The sequence below is a fragment of the Salmo trutta genome, chromosome 23, assembly GCF_901001165.1.
Source record: "Salmo trutta chromosome 23, fSalTru1.1, whole genome shotgun sequence".
Taxonomy (NCBI): Eukaryota; Metazoa; Chordata; class Actinopteri; order Salmoniformes; family Salmonidae; genus Salmo; species Salmo trutta.
The window spans coordinates 15230637-15246977 of NC_042979.1; the positions used below are offsets into that span (position 1 = coordinate 15230637).

Sequence of the window (16341 nt, forward strand, 5' to 3'; positions counted from 1 at the left end):
TATTATATAAGGTTGTTAGGTTGATGATTTAGGATGTTTATACATTTATCTGAAGTCACACCTCTGTCTTGTGGTGAAAGAGGAAAAAGCCCTATAGCTCAGTTCATCATCAGACTAACTCCTCCGCGCGTCATTACCACTGCACTGTTTACTGTCAATAATAAGCGGTACATTGGTAATCGTGTAAGTGTAATTGTTATGATGAACAGCCTATACATTTCCCCACAGGGTTATTTGGAGTGCTGATGACTTGTCAGTTACTGTAAATAAATTGGCCCTTTTCTCATGGAAGATTTTATTTTCCTGGAACTAATCAAGTGCATAACAACTGGGGTAGTCATGATCAAGTGCATAACAACTGAGGTAGTCATGATCAGGTGCATAACAACTGGGGTAGTCATGATCAAGTGCATAACAACTGGGGTAGTCATGATCAAGTGCATAACAACTGGGGTAGTCATGATCAAGTGCATAACAACTGGGGTAGTCATGATCAAGTGCATAACAACTGAGGTAGTCATGATCAGGTGCATAACAACTGGGGTAGTCATGATCAAGTGCATAACAACTGGGGTAGTCATGATCAGGTGCATAACAACTGGGGTAGTCATGATCAGGTGCATAACAACTGGGGTAGTCATGATCAAGTGCATAACAACTGGGGTAGTCATGATCAGGTGCATAGCAACTGGGGTAGTCATGATCAGGTGCATAGCAACTGGGGTAGTCATGATCAGGTGCATAACAACTAGGGTAGTCATGATCAGGTGCATTGCAACTGGGGTAGTCATGATCAGGTGCATAGCAACTGGGGTAGTCATGATCAAGTGCATAACAACTGGGGTAGTCATGATCAGGTGCATAACAACTAGGGTAGTCATGATCAGGTGCATAACAACTGGGGTAGTCATGATCAGGTGCATAACAACTGGGGTAGTCATGATCAGGTGCATAACAACTGAGGTAGTCATGATCATGTGCATAACAACTGGGGTAGTCATGATCAGGTGCATAACAACTGGGGTAGTCATGATCAGGTGCATAACAACTGGGGTAGTCATGATCAGGTGCATAACAACTGGAGTAGTCATGATCAGGTGCATAACAACTGGGGTAGTCATGATCAGGTGCATAACAACTGGGGTAGTCATGATCAGGTGCATAACAACTGGGGTGGTCACGATCAGGTGCATAACAACTGGGGTAGTCATGGAGTGGAGATCCAATAAAAGGAGCATAAATTATATCACGGCTTCAATCAAGATCCAGTAAGGATGAAGAAATCTCTGTTACGATTGCATTAATAAGTGCCTCAAATCTCATAAATTGGGTATCGTTATAGTTTGTTGCAATGAAGATCTAATCAAAGTATGTTTCATATCTTGGTACAGGGCATAGCAGCACAGAAAAAGTGTTCTGAACAAACATTACAGTCTCATTTAAGACAGCATATTTATTCTTCTTTTCACTCTAACTACAGAAGGCAGGCAGTATTTTGGTATACTTAAAAGGTCCAAAGCAGCCGTTTTTATCTCAATATCAAATAATTTCTGGGCAACAATCTAGCACCATGCTGTTCTTGTTTTCAATTAAAATGGTCAAAAAGAAACATAAATAGCTTCTTAGGAAAGCGCAATATCTCAAGAAAGAATTTTGCTAGGACTGTCTGGGAGTGGAAAACTGAAAATTTGCTGTTATGTTAGGAACTCTCTTTCTAATTTGTCTATTAACTAATTTACCACATGGTGATGTCACCATTTCAAGTGGTCTTTTCAAACAGCACTTACACTAAAAGGGCATTATCACAAGTTTCACAATTTCAGTATTATTCCAACCTCAATGTGGAAATATACTGCTCAAAAAAATAAAGGGAACACTTAAACAACACATCCTAGATATGAATGAAAGAAATGATCTTATTAAATACTTTTTTCTTTACATAGTTGAATGTGCTGACAACAAAATCACACAAAAATAATCAATGGAAATCCAATTTATCAACCCATGGAGGTCTGGATTTGGAGTCACACTCAAAATTAAAGTGGAAAACCACACTACAGGCTGATCCAACTTTGATGTAATGTCCTTAAAACAAGTCAAAATGAGGCTCAGTAGTGTGTGTGGCCTCCACATGCCTGTATGACCTCCCTACAACGCCTGGGCATGCTCCTGATGAGGTGGCGGATGGTCTCCTGAGGGATCTCCTCCCAGACCTGGACTAAAGCATCCGCAAACTCCTGGACAGTCTGTGGTGCCACGTGGCGTTGGTGGATGGAGCGAGACATGATGTCCCAGATGTGCTCAATTGGATTCAGGTCTGAGGAACGGGCGGGCCAGTCCATAGCATCAATGACTTCCTCTTGCAGGAACTGCTGACACACTCCAGCCACATGAGGTCTCGCATTGTCTTGCATTAGGAGTAACCCAGGGCCAACCGCACCAGCATATGGTCTCACAAGGGGTCTGAAGATCTCATCTCGGTACCTAATGGCAGTCAGGCTACCTCTGGCGAGCACATGGAGGGCTGTGCGGCCCCCCAAAGAAATGCCACCCCACACCATGACTGGCCCACCACCAAACCGGTCATGCTGGAGGATGTTGCAGGCAGCAGAACGTTCTCCACGGCGTCTCCAGACTCTGTCACGTCTGTCACGTGCTCAGTGTGAACCTGCTTTCATCTGTGAAGAGCACAGGGCGCCAGTGGCGTATTTGCCAATCTTGGTGTTCTCGGGCAAATGCCAAAAGTCCTGCACGGTGTTGGGCTGTAAGCACAACCCCCACCTGTGGACGTCGGGCCCTCATACCACCCTCATGGAGTCTGTTTCTGACCGTTTGAGCAGACACATGCACATTTGTGGCCTGCAGGAGGTCATTTTGCAGGGCTCTGGCAGTGCTTCTCCTGCTCCTCCTTGCACAAAGGCGGAGGTAGCGGTCCTGCTGCTGGGTTGTTGCCCTCCTACGGCCTCCTCCACGTCTCCTGATGTACTGGCCTGTCTCCTGGTAGTGCCTCCATGCTCTGGACACTACGCTGACAGACACAGCAAACCTTCTTGCCACAGCTCGCATTGATGTGCCATCCTGGATGAGCTGCACTACCTGAGCCACTTGTGTGGGTTGTAGACTCCGTCTCATGCTACCACTAGAGTGAAAGCACCGCCAGCATTCAAATGTGACCAACACATCAGCCAGGAAGCATAGGAACTGAGAAGTGGTCTGTGGTCCCCACCTGCTGAACCACTCCTTTATTGGGGGTGTCTTGCTAATTGCCTATAATTTCCACCTGTTGTCTATTCCATTTGCACAACAGCATGTGACATTTATTGTCAATCAGTGTGGCTTCCTAAGTGGACAGTTTGATTTCACAGAAGTGTGATTGACTTGGAGTTACATTGTGTTGTTTAAGTGTTCCCTTTATTTTTTTGAGCAGTGTATATATAAAACACTGGATAATCACGTTTTTTACTGTACTGGCCCTTTAAAAAAGACCAAATGTGAAAATAATCATCCTGTTGCAGACATGGGGACCCATACAGACATGGACAAGTGGTGAAATACACTGAGTGTACAAAACATTAAGGACACCTGCTCTTTCCATAACATAGGCTGACCAGGGGAATCCAGGTGAAAGCTATGATCCCTTATGTACGTCACTTGTTAAATTCACTTCAATCAGTGTACATGAAGGGGAGGAGATGGGTTAATGAAGGATTTTTAAGCCTTGAGACATGGATTGTGTATGTGTGGGCAAGACAAAAGATTGAAGTGCCTTTGAACGGGGTATGGTAGTAGGTGCCAGGCGCACTGGTTTCTATCAGGAAATGCAATGCTTCTGGGTTTTTCATGCTCAACAGTTTCCCCTGTGTATCAAGAATGGTCCACCACCCAAAGGACATCCAGCCAACTTGACACAACTGTGGGAAGCATTGGAGTCAACATGGGCCATCATCCCTGGCTGCCAAAGGTGCTTCCACCAAGTATTAACTATGGGGTGTGAAGACAAACAATCAATACGTCTTCATTTTTTATTCATTTGGAAAATGTTCTTTGAAAATGTTATTTGTTTTTCTTAAACCTTTATTTTATCAGGGAGTCATACTGACACCAAGGTGTATTTTACAGATGAGCCCTGAATTACAGAAATTACAGAAAATACACACATGAAATAGAAATACAAAATGCAACCTGAAAGAAAACACGGTCAATAAAACAAACACATTAATCAGTAATAAGGTCCTCAATCAGCTTTCTGAATTTCCCTAGAGCAGGGGTATTCAACTCTTACCCTACAAGGTCCGGAGCCTGCTGGTTTTCTGTTCTACCTGATAATTAATTGCATCTGCCTGGTGTCCCAGGTCTAAATCTGTGGGGAAAACAATGGGGAAAAAGCAGTGGAACTGACTTCAAGGTCCTGAGTTGAGTTTGAAGGCCCTAGAGGAACCAAAATGTCAAATTTAAGAACATTTTGAAGAATGTTCCACAAATAAGGAGCAAGAAAACAAAAAGCTGATTTACCTAACTCAGTAGAGACCAAAGGAATTTCCAGAGTTATCCATCCCTGAGACCTGGTGCGGTGACTGATATGTCTAAAGTTTAGTAATGATGTTAGACACAGAGGGACTTTTTGTAAAAGGGCTTTATACATGAAAACATAGCAATGTATCAACATGAAAACATAGCAATGTATCAACCTACGTGACATCAAAGAGGGTCAACCAACTTCCTGGTAGAGAATGCAGTGATGAGTACTAAAATTGTCATCCGTAATAAAGAGCAGTGTGCTATGATAAACTGCATCTAACGGCTTTAATGAGGTGGCAGCTGTGTTCATACAGATAATGTCATCATAGTCTAGGACTGATAGGAACGTCGACTGAATAATCTGCTTTCTACTATTTACCGAGAGGCATGACCTCTTTCTTAGTTTTACCTGCATTCAGTACTAATTTCAGGTCAATAATGTTTTTCTGTAATACAATGAGGGCAGACTTCAGATAGAGCCTGGTCAAGTGTTTCGGCAATAGCATCCACAACAGTATCATTGGCAGGTTGTCAATTTTGGTAATATAAACAGTAAAAAGTACAGGACCCAGAATCGACCCCTGCGGGACACCTTTCGTTATGTCCAGAAAACCTGATTTAAGACCATCACATTGAGTTTTAAACCAGTTACATGCAGCCTGGTCTAGGCCAATTGAGGAAAACCTTTAAATTAGCAGTGAGTGATCAACAGAATCGAAGGCCTTTGACAGGTCAATAAAGGGGGCAGCACAACGTTGCCTTTTATCCATACAGTTAACCACATCATTTATAACTAAATAACTAATGGGGCGGCAGGTAGCCTAGCAGTTAAGAATCCCCGGAAAATCTGGCGATGTACCGTTGAGCAAGGCACTTAACCCTAATTCGTCCTGTATGTCGCTCTGGATAAAAGCATCGGCTAAATTACTAAAATGTAAACGTAAATAACTAGGGATGCAGCAGAGATAGTGCTATGACCTGGTCTAAAACCCTACTGATGTACAATTAGAATACATTTCAACAATAAGAAGGATCTTAGCTGAGAATTATTCAAGGATTCTAATATTTTAACTAGGCAAGAAAGTTTAGAAATAGAGCGATAATTATTTAGTTCACAAGGGTCACCACTTTTGTGAAGGGGGAGTACATGGGCCACCTTCCAAACGTTGGGGATAGTACCAGATATAATCATCAGGTTAAAATATGGGTTAATGATTCAGCAATCAGGGGGGCAGAGAGCTGCAGCAAAAATGGACCAAGCATATCAGTCACAGTGTATTTTTATTTACATCAATCATAAGCAAGGCATCTAGCACATCACAGGTAGTAAAATGTTTAAATGAAAACAAAGATTAACTACAAGTTGACGGGTTAACTGTCGAGTCAGTGAGAGGCTGGCAGAGTGAAGAGCAGTCTATTGACTGACCAGGGTCAATTAAACCACCGTTTCTCTCAAGTAAAAAGCCTGCCGAGATAAAATGACGATTAAAAGCATCACTTATCCCATTCTTCTCAGTTATAATGCCAGATTCAGACAGGACTTGATTAGGCAGGGAAGAAGAGGAATTTGCATGCTTCAGTGCATTTACTGTTTTTCAAAATCCTGAGATAGAGCTTAAAAAAATAGCTTGATTTATACTGAACAAAAATATAAATGCAACATGCAACAATTTAAAAGATTTTACTGAGTTACAGTTCATAGAAGGAATTTAAATAAATTCAATAGGCCTGAACCTATGGGTTTCACAACTGGGCAGGGGCGCAGCCATGGGTGGGCCTGGGAGGGCATAGGCCCACCCACTTGGGAGCCCACAAAAGGGCTTTATTACAGACAGAAATACTCCTCAGCACCCCCCCTCCCCCTCCCCCTCCTCAGACGATCCTGCAGGTGATGGAAGAGGGATGTGGAGGTCCTGGGCTGGTGTGGTTACACGTGGTCTGCGGTTGTGAGGCCAGTTGGATGTACTGCCAAATTCTCTAAAACGACATTAGAGGTGGCTTATGGTAGGGAATTGAACATTTACAACATTTTTGAGAAATAAGCTTTTAGTTCTATGGAAGATTTGGGGGATCTTTTATTTCAGCTCATGAAAAATGGGACCAAGACTTTACATGTTGCGTTTATATTTTTGCTCAGTATAGCTTTCGTAATGGAGATAGTACATCTGTTTCTCAGTTGTCCGAAAGATTGTCAGATTGACACCTTTCAGTTTTCCTTGCTTTGGCCCAGGTCTGATTTTACATCTTAATGAGCTCAGATAGCTCATAAGAAAACCAACGGTTATATTTATCTTTACCTCTGAATTGTTTAAAAGGGGCGTGTATATGGAGTGAAAAAATATGGAGGAGACATTTTCTAGAGCCAACTCAGGATCCTGAATACAAGAGAGAGTGGCTAAATCAGATTATAAACTGGGTGGTTCGAGAGCTGAATGCTGATTGGCTGAAAGCCGTGGTATATCAGACCGTATACCACAGGTATGACAAAACATTTATTTTTACTGCTCTAATTACGTTGGTAACCAGTTTATAATAGAAAATAAGGCACCTTCGGGGTTTGTAATATATGGCTAATATACCATGGCTAAGGCCTGTATCCAGGCACTCAGCGTTGCGTCGTACGGAAGAACAGCCCTTAGCCATGGTATATTGACCATATACCACACCCCCTCAGGCCTTACTGCGTATTTTGCTGTTTGGTATCTTTAAAACATACTGTGGGACAATGATCACTGTGATCACATTAAAATTCATATTTAATTACTAAGAATTAGACAATAAATATACATGTCAATATCCATATAATGAGATGACTAAATAGATTTGAGTCCTATTCCTCCACAGCTTGGTGCAAAAAGTGCTACAGTATGTGTCCTCATTCTCCAAGTCTTAGAGGAGGAATGTTACCAATGACTGTAATGTTGGAACATTCTGCTCTTCTCATTCTGGCACAGCTTTCCTGCTCCTGAACAGCTGTCCCAACCAACGCCCGCTAGCTTTCTTCACGGATGAATTCATCTGTTGGCTTTATGTGAAAGACAAATCATGCACCAGAACCATTAAAGATTACACTGAAATTAATATTTATGTCTTACAACATAATTCCTTAGATGTACAGCGAGCACTGGTGTACCACATCCCACTCCGGAGCCCCCATTGTGGGGGGCCCCACAAGCACTGTTTGGGGGCCTTTCCCCCCAAGATAGCATATGAACACGTCATAAGCCATAGCAAAATGTTTAGAGTGACAGGAAATTAGTTTTAAAACTGAAACATTTTCTCTCTGCCTCATGGCAAAATGTGTAGAATAGCAGGAAATTAGCTTTAAAACTACACAATTTTCTCTTAGCCTCTTGGCAAAATGTGCAAAATAGCATGAGATTAGCTATAAAGTTGCACATTTTTCTCTCTGCCCCATGGCAAAATGTGTAGAAGTCCTAAAACATATTTTTGGGGGGGCAGAAAGACCTTGCAGGGGGCCTCGCGAAACTGAGGTAGGCCACTAACATAAGCCTATGTGTGATTGTAAACAAAGAGGCCATTTGGGATGGGTCAGAGTGAATTTTCATGAACAGATGCCTAGGCTAAATATGTGCTCTCCACAGCTCCTCAGCACACTCTGCATTATCTATGCAACAGTGCATCATTCCCATTTGGCTGCCATGTTAGAGCAGCCATGGACATTTTCTAAGAGCATCATGCACAGTATGACAACACACACACACTGTCCTCTAGGTGTCAATGTTGTCTCACCTGCTTTTCTCTGTGGTCTCCCTCTTCAGAGAGCCAATCTTCAGCTTCCAGGTCTTTGTCCTACTTCCCTGTTCTTTCTTTCCTGCTTCTTCTTTTTCCTGGAGAGAAACATACAGTAGATATTTGTCAACAGAGACATTGATGCAGACTCATTCAAAAAACATTTACACATAGACACAAGCATACAAGCACACTTTCACACATACATACTCTACCATAGGTTTGCATGCATCTAGCAACACACACAAATACAAAAATATAGCTTAAAATCAAAATCAAATCAAACTTTATTTGCCAAATGCGCAGAACACAAGTGTAAAATTTACCATGAAATGCTTACTTACACACCCTTATCCAACAGTGCAGTTCAAGACGAAGAAAATATTTACCAAGTAGACTAAAATAAAAAGTTATAATAAAAAGTAACACAATAAGAATAACAATAACAAGGCTATATACAGGGGGCACCGGTACCGAGTCAGTGTGCAGGGGTACAGGCTAGTTGAGGTAATCTGTACATGTAGGTGGGGGTGAAGTGACTACGCATAGGTAACAGACAAACAGCGAGTAGCAGAAGTGTACAATTGTGTCTATTTCAGTGTGTATACAATATAAGTAAGTGTGTGTGTGTGTGCGTGCTTGCTTGTGTTCGTGTGTTCATGCATACATGTATGCTTGTTCTTGTGTGTGTTTGTGCATATATGCATGCTTGTGTGTGTGTGTATGTGCGTGTGTGTGTGTGTGTGTATGTGTGCGTGTGTGAGTTGAGTTCACATCATCTCACCTGCTTTTCATCATCCTCGGGATGCTCAAGTAGATACTCTATAGTCCGGTACCTCCTTCCAGACACTTCCTTCCCCTTCTCTAGAACACACACAATTCAAAACCTGCAGTTGCAACCTAAATACCCCAATGATGACACAGTATTTTACTGTTTACACTGGGGAAATTAACATTGGATTGTAACTCACTTAGATGTCCCATCATGAGTGTTATGTCCGATGTTGACCTAAGTCGAAAATGCTGATGCACATTACTATTGCTATCAGATGATTGGTAGGGTAAGTCCTCATAATCTTTGACTTCAAGTCTTTCATTGGCAGAGGGGCCGCCTTCCTCAGAAGCCTTGAAGTCACACTGGTTGCGTTCTGAATTCTATACGGATAGAAACATCAAGTCAAATGTTGGTTAATTACAGTTGATGTCGGAAGTTTACATACACCTTAGCCAAATACATTTAAACTCAGTTTTTCACAATTCCTTACATTTAATCCTAGTAAAAGTTCCCTGTCTTAGGTAAGTTAGGATCACTACTTTACTTTAAGAATGTTAAATGTCAGCATAATAGTAGAGAGAATGATTTATTTCAGCTTTTCTTTCTTTCATCACATTCCCAGTGGGTCAGAAGTTTACATAAACTCAATTAGTATTTGGTAGCATTGCCTTCAAATTGTTGAACTTGGGCCAAACGTTTTGGGATACCTTCCACAAGCTTCCCACAATAAGTTGGGTGAATTTTGGCCCATTCCTCCTGACAGAGCTAGTGTAACTGAGTCAGGTTTGTAGGCCTCCTTGCTCGCACACACTTTTTCAGTTCTGCTCACAAATTTTCTATAGGATTGAGGTCAGGGCTTTGTGATGGCCACTCCAATACCTTGACTTTGTTGTCCTTAAGCCATTTTGCAACAACTTTGGAAGTAAGCTTGGGGTCATTGTCCATTTGGAATACCCATTTGCAACCAAGCTTTAACTTCCTGACTGATGTCTTGAGATGTTGCTTCAATTTATCCACATAATTTTCCTGCCACATGATGCCATCTATTTTCTGAAGTGCACCAGTCCCTCCTGCAGCAAAGCATGATGCTGCCACCCCTATGCTTCACCGTTGGGATGGTGTTCTTCGGCTTGCAAGCCTCGTCCTTTTTTCTCCAAACACAACGATGGTCATTATGACCAAACAGTTCTATTTTTGTTTCATCAGACCAGAGGACATTTTTCCAAAAAGTACGATCTTTGTCCCCATGTGCAGTTGCAAACCGTAGTCTGGCTTTTTATGGCGGTTTTGGAGCAGTGGCTTCTTCCTTGCTGAGCGGCCTTTCAGGTTATGTCGATATAGGACTCGTTTTACTGTGGATATAGATACTTTTGTACCTGTTTCCTCCAGCATCTTCACAAGGTCCTTTGCTGTTGTTCTGGGATTGATTTGCACATTTCGCACCAAAGTACATTCATCTCTAGGAGACAGAACGCATCTCCTTCCTGAGCGGTATGACGGCAGCGTGGTCCCATGGTGTTTATACTTGCGTACTATTGTTTGTACAGATGAACGTGGTACCTTCAGGCGTTTGGAAATTGCTCCCAGACTTGTGGAGGTCTACAATTTTCTTTTCTGAGGTCTTGGCTGATTTCTTTTGATTTTCCCATGATGTCAAGCAAAGAGGCACTGAGTTTGAAGGTAGGCCTTGAAATACATCCACAGGTACACCTCTAATTGACTCAAATGATGTAAATTAGCCTATCAGAAGCTTCTAAAGCCATGATGACATTTTCTGGAATTTTCCAAGCTGTTTAAATGCACAGTCAATTTAGTGTATGTAAACTTCTGACCCAATGGAATTGTGATACAGTGAATTATAAGTGAAATAATCTGTCTGTAAACAATTGTTGGAAAAATGACTTGTGTCATGCACAAAGTAGATGTCCTAACCGACTTGCCAAAACTACAGTTTGTTAACAAGAAATTTGTGGAGTGGTTGAAAAACGAGTTTTAATGACGCCAACCTAAGTGTATGTAAACTTCCGACTTCAACTGTACCTGTTACACTGACTGTCAATGGTCACAGCACATCTAGTCAAATATTGACTTGTTTATAGCTTCATCCACATAATTCTTTATTTACACATAATCCTGAGATGCCAAATGTCAACATATCTTTTTACCTGGCTCCGCTGCTGCTCCCGGAGAGCATCCATCTCCACCTGTAACCCTTGGTTACGTAGCTGTAGCCTGGCGATCTCCTCCAGCATCCGGCATACCTGCTCCAGGTAGCCCAGCCCAGGGGTGAACCCCTCATACTCCTCCTCACACACATCCTTCTCCCTGATCTGTAAAGACAACACATGCAGGAAGATAACAGTGCACATGGAAAAGTATACAGTAAATTAACCCTGGTGTATTACTTCACAAAACATTTATTGCTCTGAATAGATTAGCAATCTAAAGCTATGACTTCTGGGGCAGCAGACCTAACTAATCAGCAATGCACATTTGTTGTAGATACGTGGTAGTTGAGTAGTGGCCTGAGGGCACACACTTAACGTGTTGTGAAATCTGTTGTGAATGTATGGTAATGTTTTTAAAATTGTGTAACTGCCTTAATTTTGCTGGACCCCAGGAAGACTAGCTAATGGGGATCCTTAATAAATACAAATACATAAAGTGCACCATCATTAGGAGCAGGAAATATATTTCTTCCCCAAAGAGAGCTAAGCTAATGAGGTGGCCTTTAACTGGTCTTTGCCCTCCTCAAAAACACTCAGCACCCAGTCTCTGAGTCCTGGCGAGAGCAAAGACCTCCACATACACCGACTAATATCCCCATTTAATAAGACTTAATGATCCTCTATTACTGAGGCAAACATGAAACACAAGCATCTCTTTGCTTCATTACACCAAACATTGTCAACACTACATGACCACTGGATAATAACTATACAAAGAGGAATCCTTGGTGCAGAAAACGGATCATTTGTATAACGATTAAATATTATCTCCGCCAAAATTAGTAAATAAAGAATTTTTCCCCAATGGGACTGCCCTCGCTTTGCCATCTGACGCAGAAGCGTGACATGTCCGTCACAGTCTTATCAACAACACAGCAGACTGCTCAGCACATCACCCACACACTCCATCTTCCCAGGCAGCACCACACCAGCTTGGCTCCATTCCACTCATTCCTGTTGCTCACCTGGACAGACTGGTTCACTGTCTGATACTCTACAACAGACTGTAGGCCCGGATGGATACTGTCATTTACCGGCATAGTAACAAACACCACCTCGTGACCCATGCAACCCCAAATTGTTCAAACTGTTCCCACCCTTCTTGTTGGCGGAGAGAAAATGTTGCCATTTTAAAGATCATTCCCCGCAATTCTACACATTTGGCCATGAGGCTGAAAGAAAATGTTGCAGTTTTAAACATATTTTCCAGCAAGTATACACGTTTTGCCATGTCTTGTGTGTGCTATGGTACCTGAGTGACTCAACAAAATCAATGTGGGCCCCCTGGGGGCGTTGAAGCCCCTGGGCACGTAATCTTGTCATGATAACTACAATATTTAGATAGCTAGATGAGAAAGTCAGGCTAACCAGCTAACATAGCCAGCAATTGATCAGCTGGACATCTGATTTGACAGGTTTAAAATAGCTCTCCAAGGTCTGTCAGTGAATGACATAACAAGAAGAAAACTGCCCATGCACTACAAAATGTCGAAAATACATTCTACTATTACAAGTCTCAGCAGCAGTAAGTTAAAAGTCTGAGTTCCTAAAAAAAGCTAACATATTTGAAAGATGACAACCTACAGACACGACTGATTCAGTCGATGCAATTAGTGTTTGTTTTTCTGTGTGTCTAACTGTGTGTGTGTTGCAACTGTTCACTGTGGTAATGGTAAAACGCTCATTTCCTCCCAGACATTCCTTCAGTTCATTGTAAAAAAAGACATGAAAGGATTTATGCTCGGTATACCGCTTGAACATGACAATGGACTTCTGTCCGGCATATTGTGTAATATGTTTTTGTGTAATAACATATGTCATAACAACAACAACAGCGATAACAGTCCGATTCTAATGTACATTTGGGAATAAACTTTCAAATGACTACTGAAAATGTCCTATACAAGCAAGAAGAGGAAAAAATTGCCAAACAAACATTCAGCTGGCTGAGATTTTGGAAGAAAACGCAACACTATGGATCACTGTCTAGTCCCAAACTCTAGATTACATTGACATTTTAGTCATTTAGCAGACGCTATTATCCAGAGCAACTTACAGGAGCAATTAGGGTTAAGTGCCTCGCTCAAGGGCACATCGACAGATTTTTCACCTAGTTGGCTCGGGGATTCGAACCAGCAACCTTTTGGCACAACACTCTGAACCACTACTACTTTGAAGGTAAGAAAACAGTCAGAGAATCATGAGATTGAAGTAAACAACTCCTTTCAATATAAACCTACCTCTGTGTCAGTCTGAGCAGGCAGAGTGTTGTGATGTGGGCAGAGCCCTCCTCTGTGCTGCAGCACAGCCGTTGAGGCCTGCTCTTCCACTACTGACTGGCTGACTGTCCTCCTCAGACCAGCACTCCCTGACCTGTGACCTGCCCTCTGTATATGGGTCACTGAGTGAGGTGATGGTAGTGAAGCCGTGTGACACCGCTGTAGGGGCACAGCGTCTTTGTCTCCAGAGTCTGCCCTCCTCAGTGCCTGCTCCAATTTTAGGTGCACGACCGCAGCCAGCTCCCTGTGCCGCTGAGCCCTGGGGCAGAGGGACAGGGGGGAAGAGGAGCAGGAAGATGGCAGAGAGAAGACAGGAGAGCATGGAGGAGAGGTAGAGGGGAATCCATCCTCGTCACTGACTGTAGGATCAATATCTGTATTACTCATGGACACAGAGGGAGGAGAGGAGGGGAGAGAAGCCTCAGAACAGATCTCCACCCCAGAATCCTCTGTATCAGACCGCATCAGTGTCCCCACGTTAGATTTAGACATGAAAGTGGCCCCTGAAAGCGTGATGGAATCTCCAGATTCACCTCCTTCCCACTGGCCCTCCACAGCTACTCTCTCCTGGGGGCCCTCAATCACCCAGGTCTCCGGAAGATGGCTAAAGCGCATGAAATCCATTTCAAAAACCCAATTCCTGTCCCCTCCTCTTCACTCTTCTTCTGCTAAATGGTAGCAGCACGAGGAGGAAAATGAAAAGTCTCTGGTTTAGAGACGCCCACATAGTCATTAACCGAAGTGAGTTTGGGATGTAGAATTTGAAATATCCCTGACGGTCCGCCTGCATTCTTATGACACACCTCCTCATCAATCATCCTGTCACGGCACTGATGCTGCATGCATATGGAGGCCTGTGTGGAGCGGCTGTTCGCTGGCATATCTCTGTGGTTTGTCTTGGGAGTATGACTCACGCTCACTTGAGCCCCCAACTCCCCCACCAAACACCATGAAACTCAGGTATGACAGGGGCAAGCCATGACAAGGCCAAAGTGATAGCAACACCATGTGTCAGTCCCACAGACTGACTGTGGTGCCTCTCAACCAGTTAACTGCTGATGAAAGATCAATCTTTTTGGACAATAATACCTTACATAACAGAGAGGTTTGTCATGTACGTGAGTGGGTAGGTGTGATGTGAGGTGTGACAAGACGTAGACTGATAAGACATAATCTAGGTAAAGCATCTCAGATTCAGAACCTGGAATGCGTAGAAGGAGCCTTCGTGTCTGGTTATTCTGATAAGGATCAACATTCCAGTTCCCTCGTGAATAGTGGCGGTATGTCTCATCAGCTCACAGACACAAACAAGACCTATACATCAAGATGTCCACACAATATTGTCGGTTGTCACTCATTCATGAAGTTTGTACGTGGCCTAAAACTCCAAAGGCTGTGACCTATCTGAGCCACTTACTTACACAAGCATAGCCTATACATAGGCTGCCACTCGCTTATTTTCTATTTGGATTTACACATAACTAATCTGTTTTGAGTGTACAGGCAGAATCGGCACCTGTAAACACTGATGTGAAATGCAATTGTCACTCAGGAATATGATATTTGAATATATGTACAGTGGGGGGGGAAAGTATTTGATCCCCTGCTGATTTTGTACGTTTGCCCACATACAAAGAAATGATCAGTCTATAATTTTAATGGTAGGTTTATTTGAACAGTGAGAGACAGAATAACAACAAAAAAATCCAGAAAAACGCATGTCAAAAATTTTATAAAATGATTTGCATTTTAATGAGGGAAATAAGTATTTGACCCCTCTGCAAAACATGACTCAGTACCTGGTGGCAAAACCCTTGTTGGCAATCACAGAGGTCAGATGTTTCTTGTAGTTGGCCACCAGGTTTGCACACATCTCAGGAGGGATTTTGTCCCACTCCTCTTTGCAGATCTTCTCCAAGTCATTAAGGTTTCGAGGCTGACGTTTGGCAACTCGAACCTTCAGCTCCCTCCACAGATTTTCTATGGGATTAAGGTCTGGAGACTGGCTAGGCCACTCCAGGACCTTAATGTGCTTCTTCTTTAGCCACTCCTTTGTTGCCTTGGCCGTGTGTTTTGGGTCATTGTCATGCTGGAATACCCATCCACGACCCATTTTCAATGCCCTGGCTGAGGGAAGGAGGTTCTCACCCAAGATTTGACGGTGCATGGCCCCGTCCATCGTCCCTTTGATGCGGTGAAGTTGTCCTGTCCCCTTAGCAGAAAAACACCCCCAAAGCATAATGTTTCCACCTCCATGTTTGACGGTGGAGATGGTGTTCTGGGGTCATAGGCAGCATTCCTCCTCCTCCAAACACGGCGATTTGAGTTGATGCCAAAGAGCTCCATTTTGGTCTCATCTGACCACAACACTTTCACCAGTTGTCCTCTGAATCATTCAGATGTTCATTGGCAAACTTCAGACGGGCATGTATATGTATTCTTGAGCAGGGGGACCTTGCGGGCGCTGCAGGATTTCAGTCCTTCACGGCGTAGTGTGTTACCAATTGTTTTCTTGGTGACTATGGTCCCAGCTGCCTTGAGATCATTGACAAGATCCTCCTGTGTAGTTCTGGGCTGATTCCTCACCGTTCTCATGATCATTGCAACTCCATGAGGTGAGATCTTGCATGGAGCCCCAGGCCGAGGGAGATTGACAGTTATTTTGTGTTTCTTCCATTTGCGAATAATCGCACCAAATGTTGTCACCTTCTCACCAAGCTGCTTGGCGATGGTCTTGTAGCCCATTCCAGCCTTGTGTAGGTCTACAATCTTGTCTTTGACATCCTTG

At 43.0% G+C, this 16341-nt stretch overlaps 1 protein-coding gene across 2 annotated transcripts; it reads right to left on the minus strand.

The window, feature by feature from the left end:
* Window positions 1–5782: 5782 nt before the first annotated feature.
* On the minus strand, window positions 5783–14282 carry si:dkey-106l3.7 (uncharacterized). Of its 2 annotated transcripts, XM_029709216.1 has the most exons (7): window positions 13515–14272; window positions 11212–11376; window positions 9243–9426; window positions 9056–9135; window positions 8272–8369; window positions 7426–7543; window positions 5783–6495 (listed from the first exon to the last, which is right to left on the minus strand). In XM_029709216.1, the coding sequence occupies exons 1-6, from the start codon at window positions 14175–14177 to the stop codon at window positions 7459–7461; spliced, it is 1275 nt and encodes a 424-aa protein (XP_029565076.1). In that variant the 5' UTR covers window positions 14178–14272; the 3' UTR covers window positions 5783–6495; window positions 7426–7458. The 2 variants fall into 2 exon arrangements, with proteins under 2 accessions (XP_029565076.1, XP_029565077.1); XM_029709217.1 differs by lacking the exons at window positions 5783–6495; window positions 7426–7543 and having other exon boundaries at window positions 8355–8369; window positions 9056–9133; window positions 13515–14282.
* Window positions 14283–16341: the final 2059 nt, after the last annotated feature.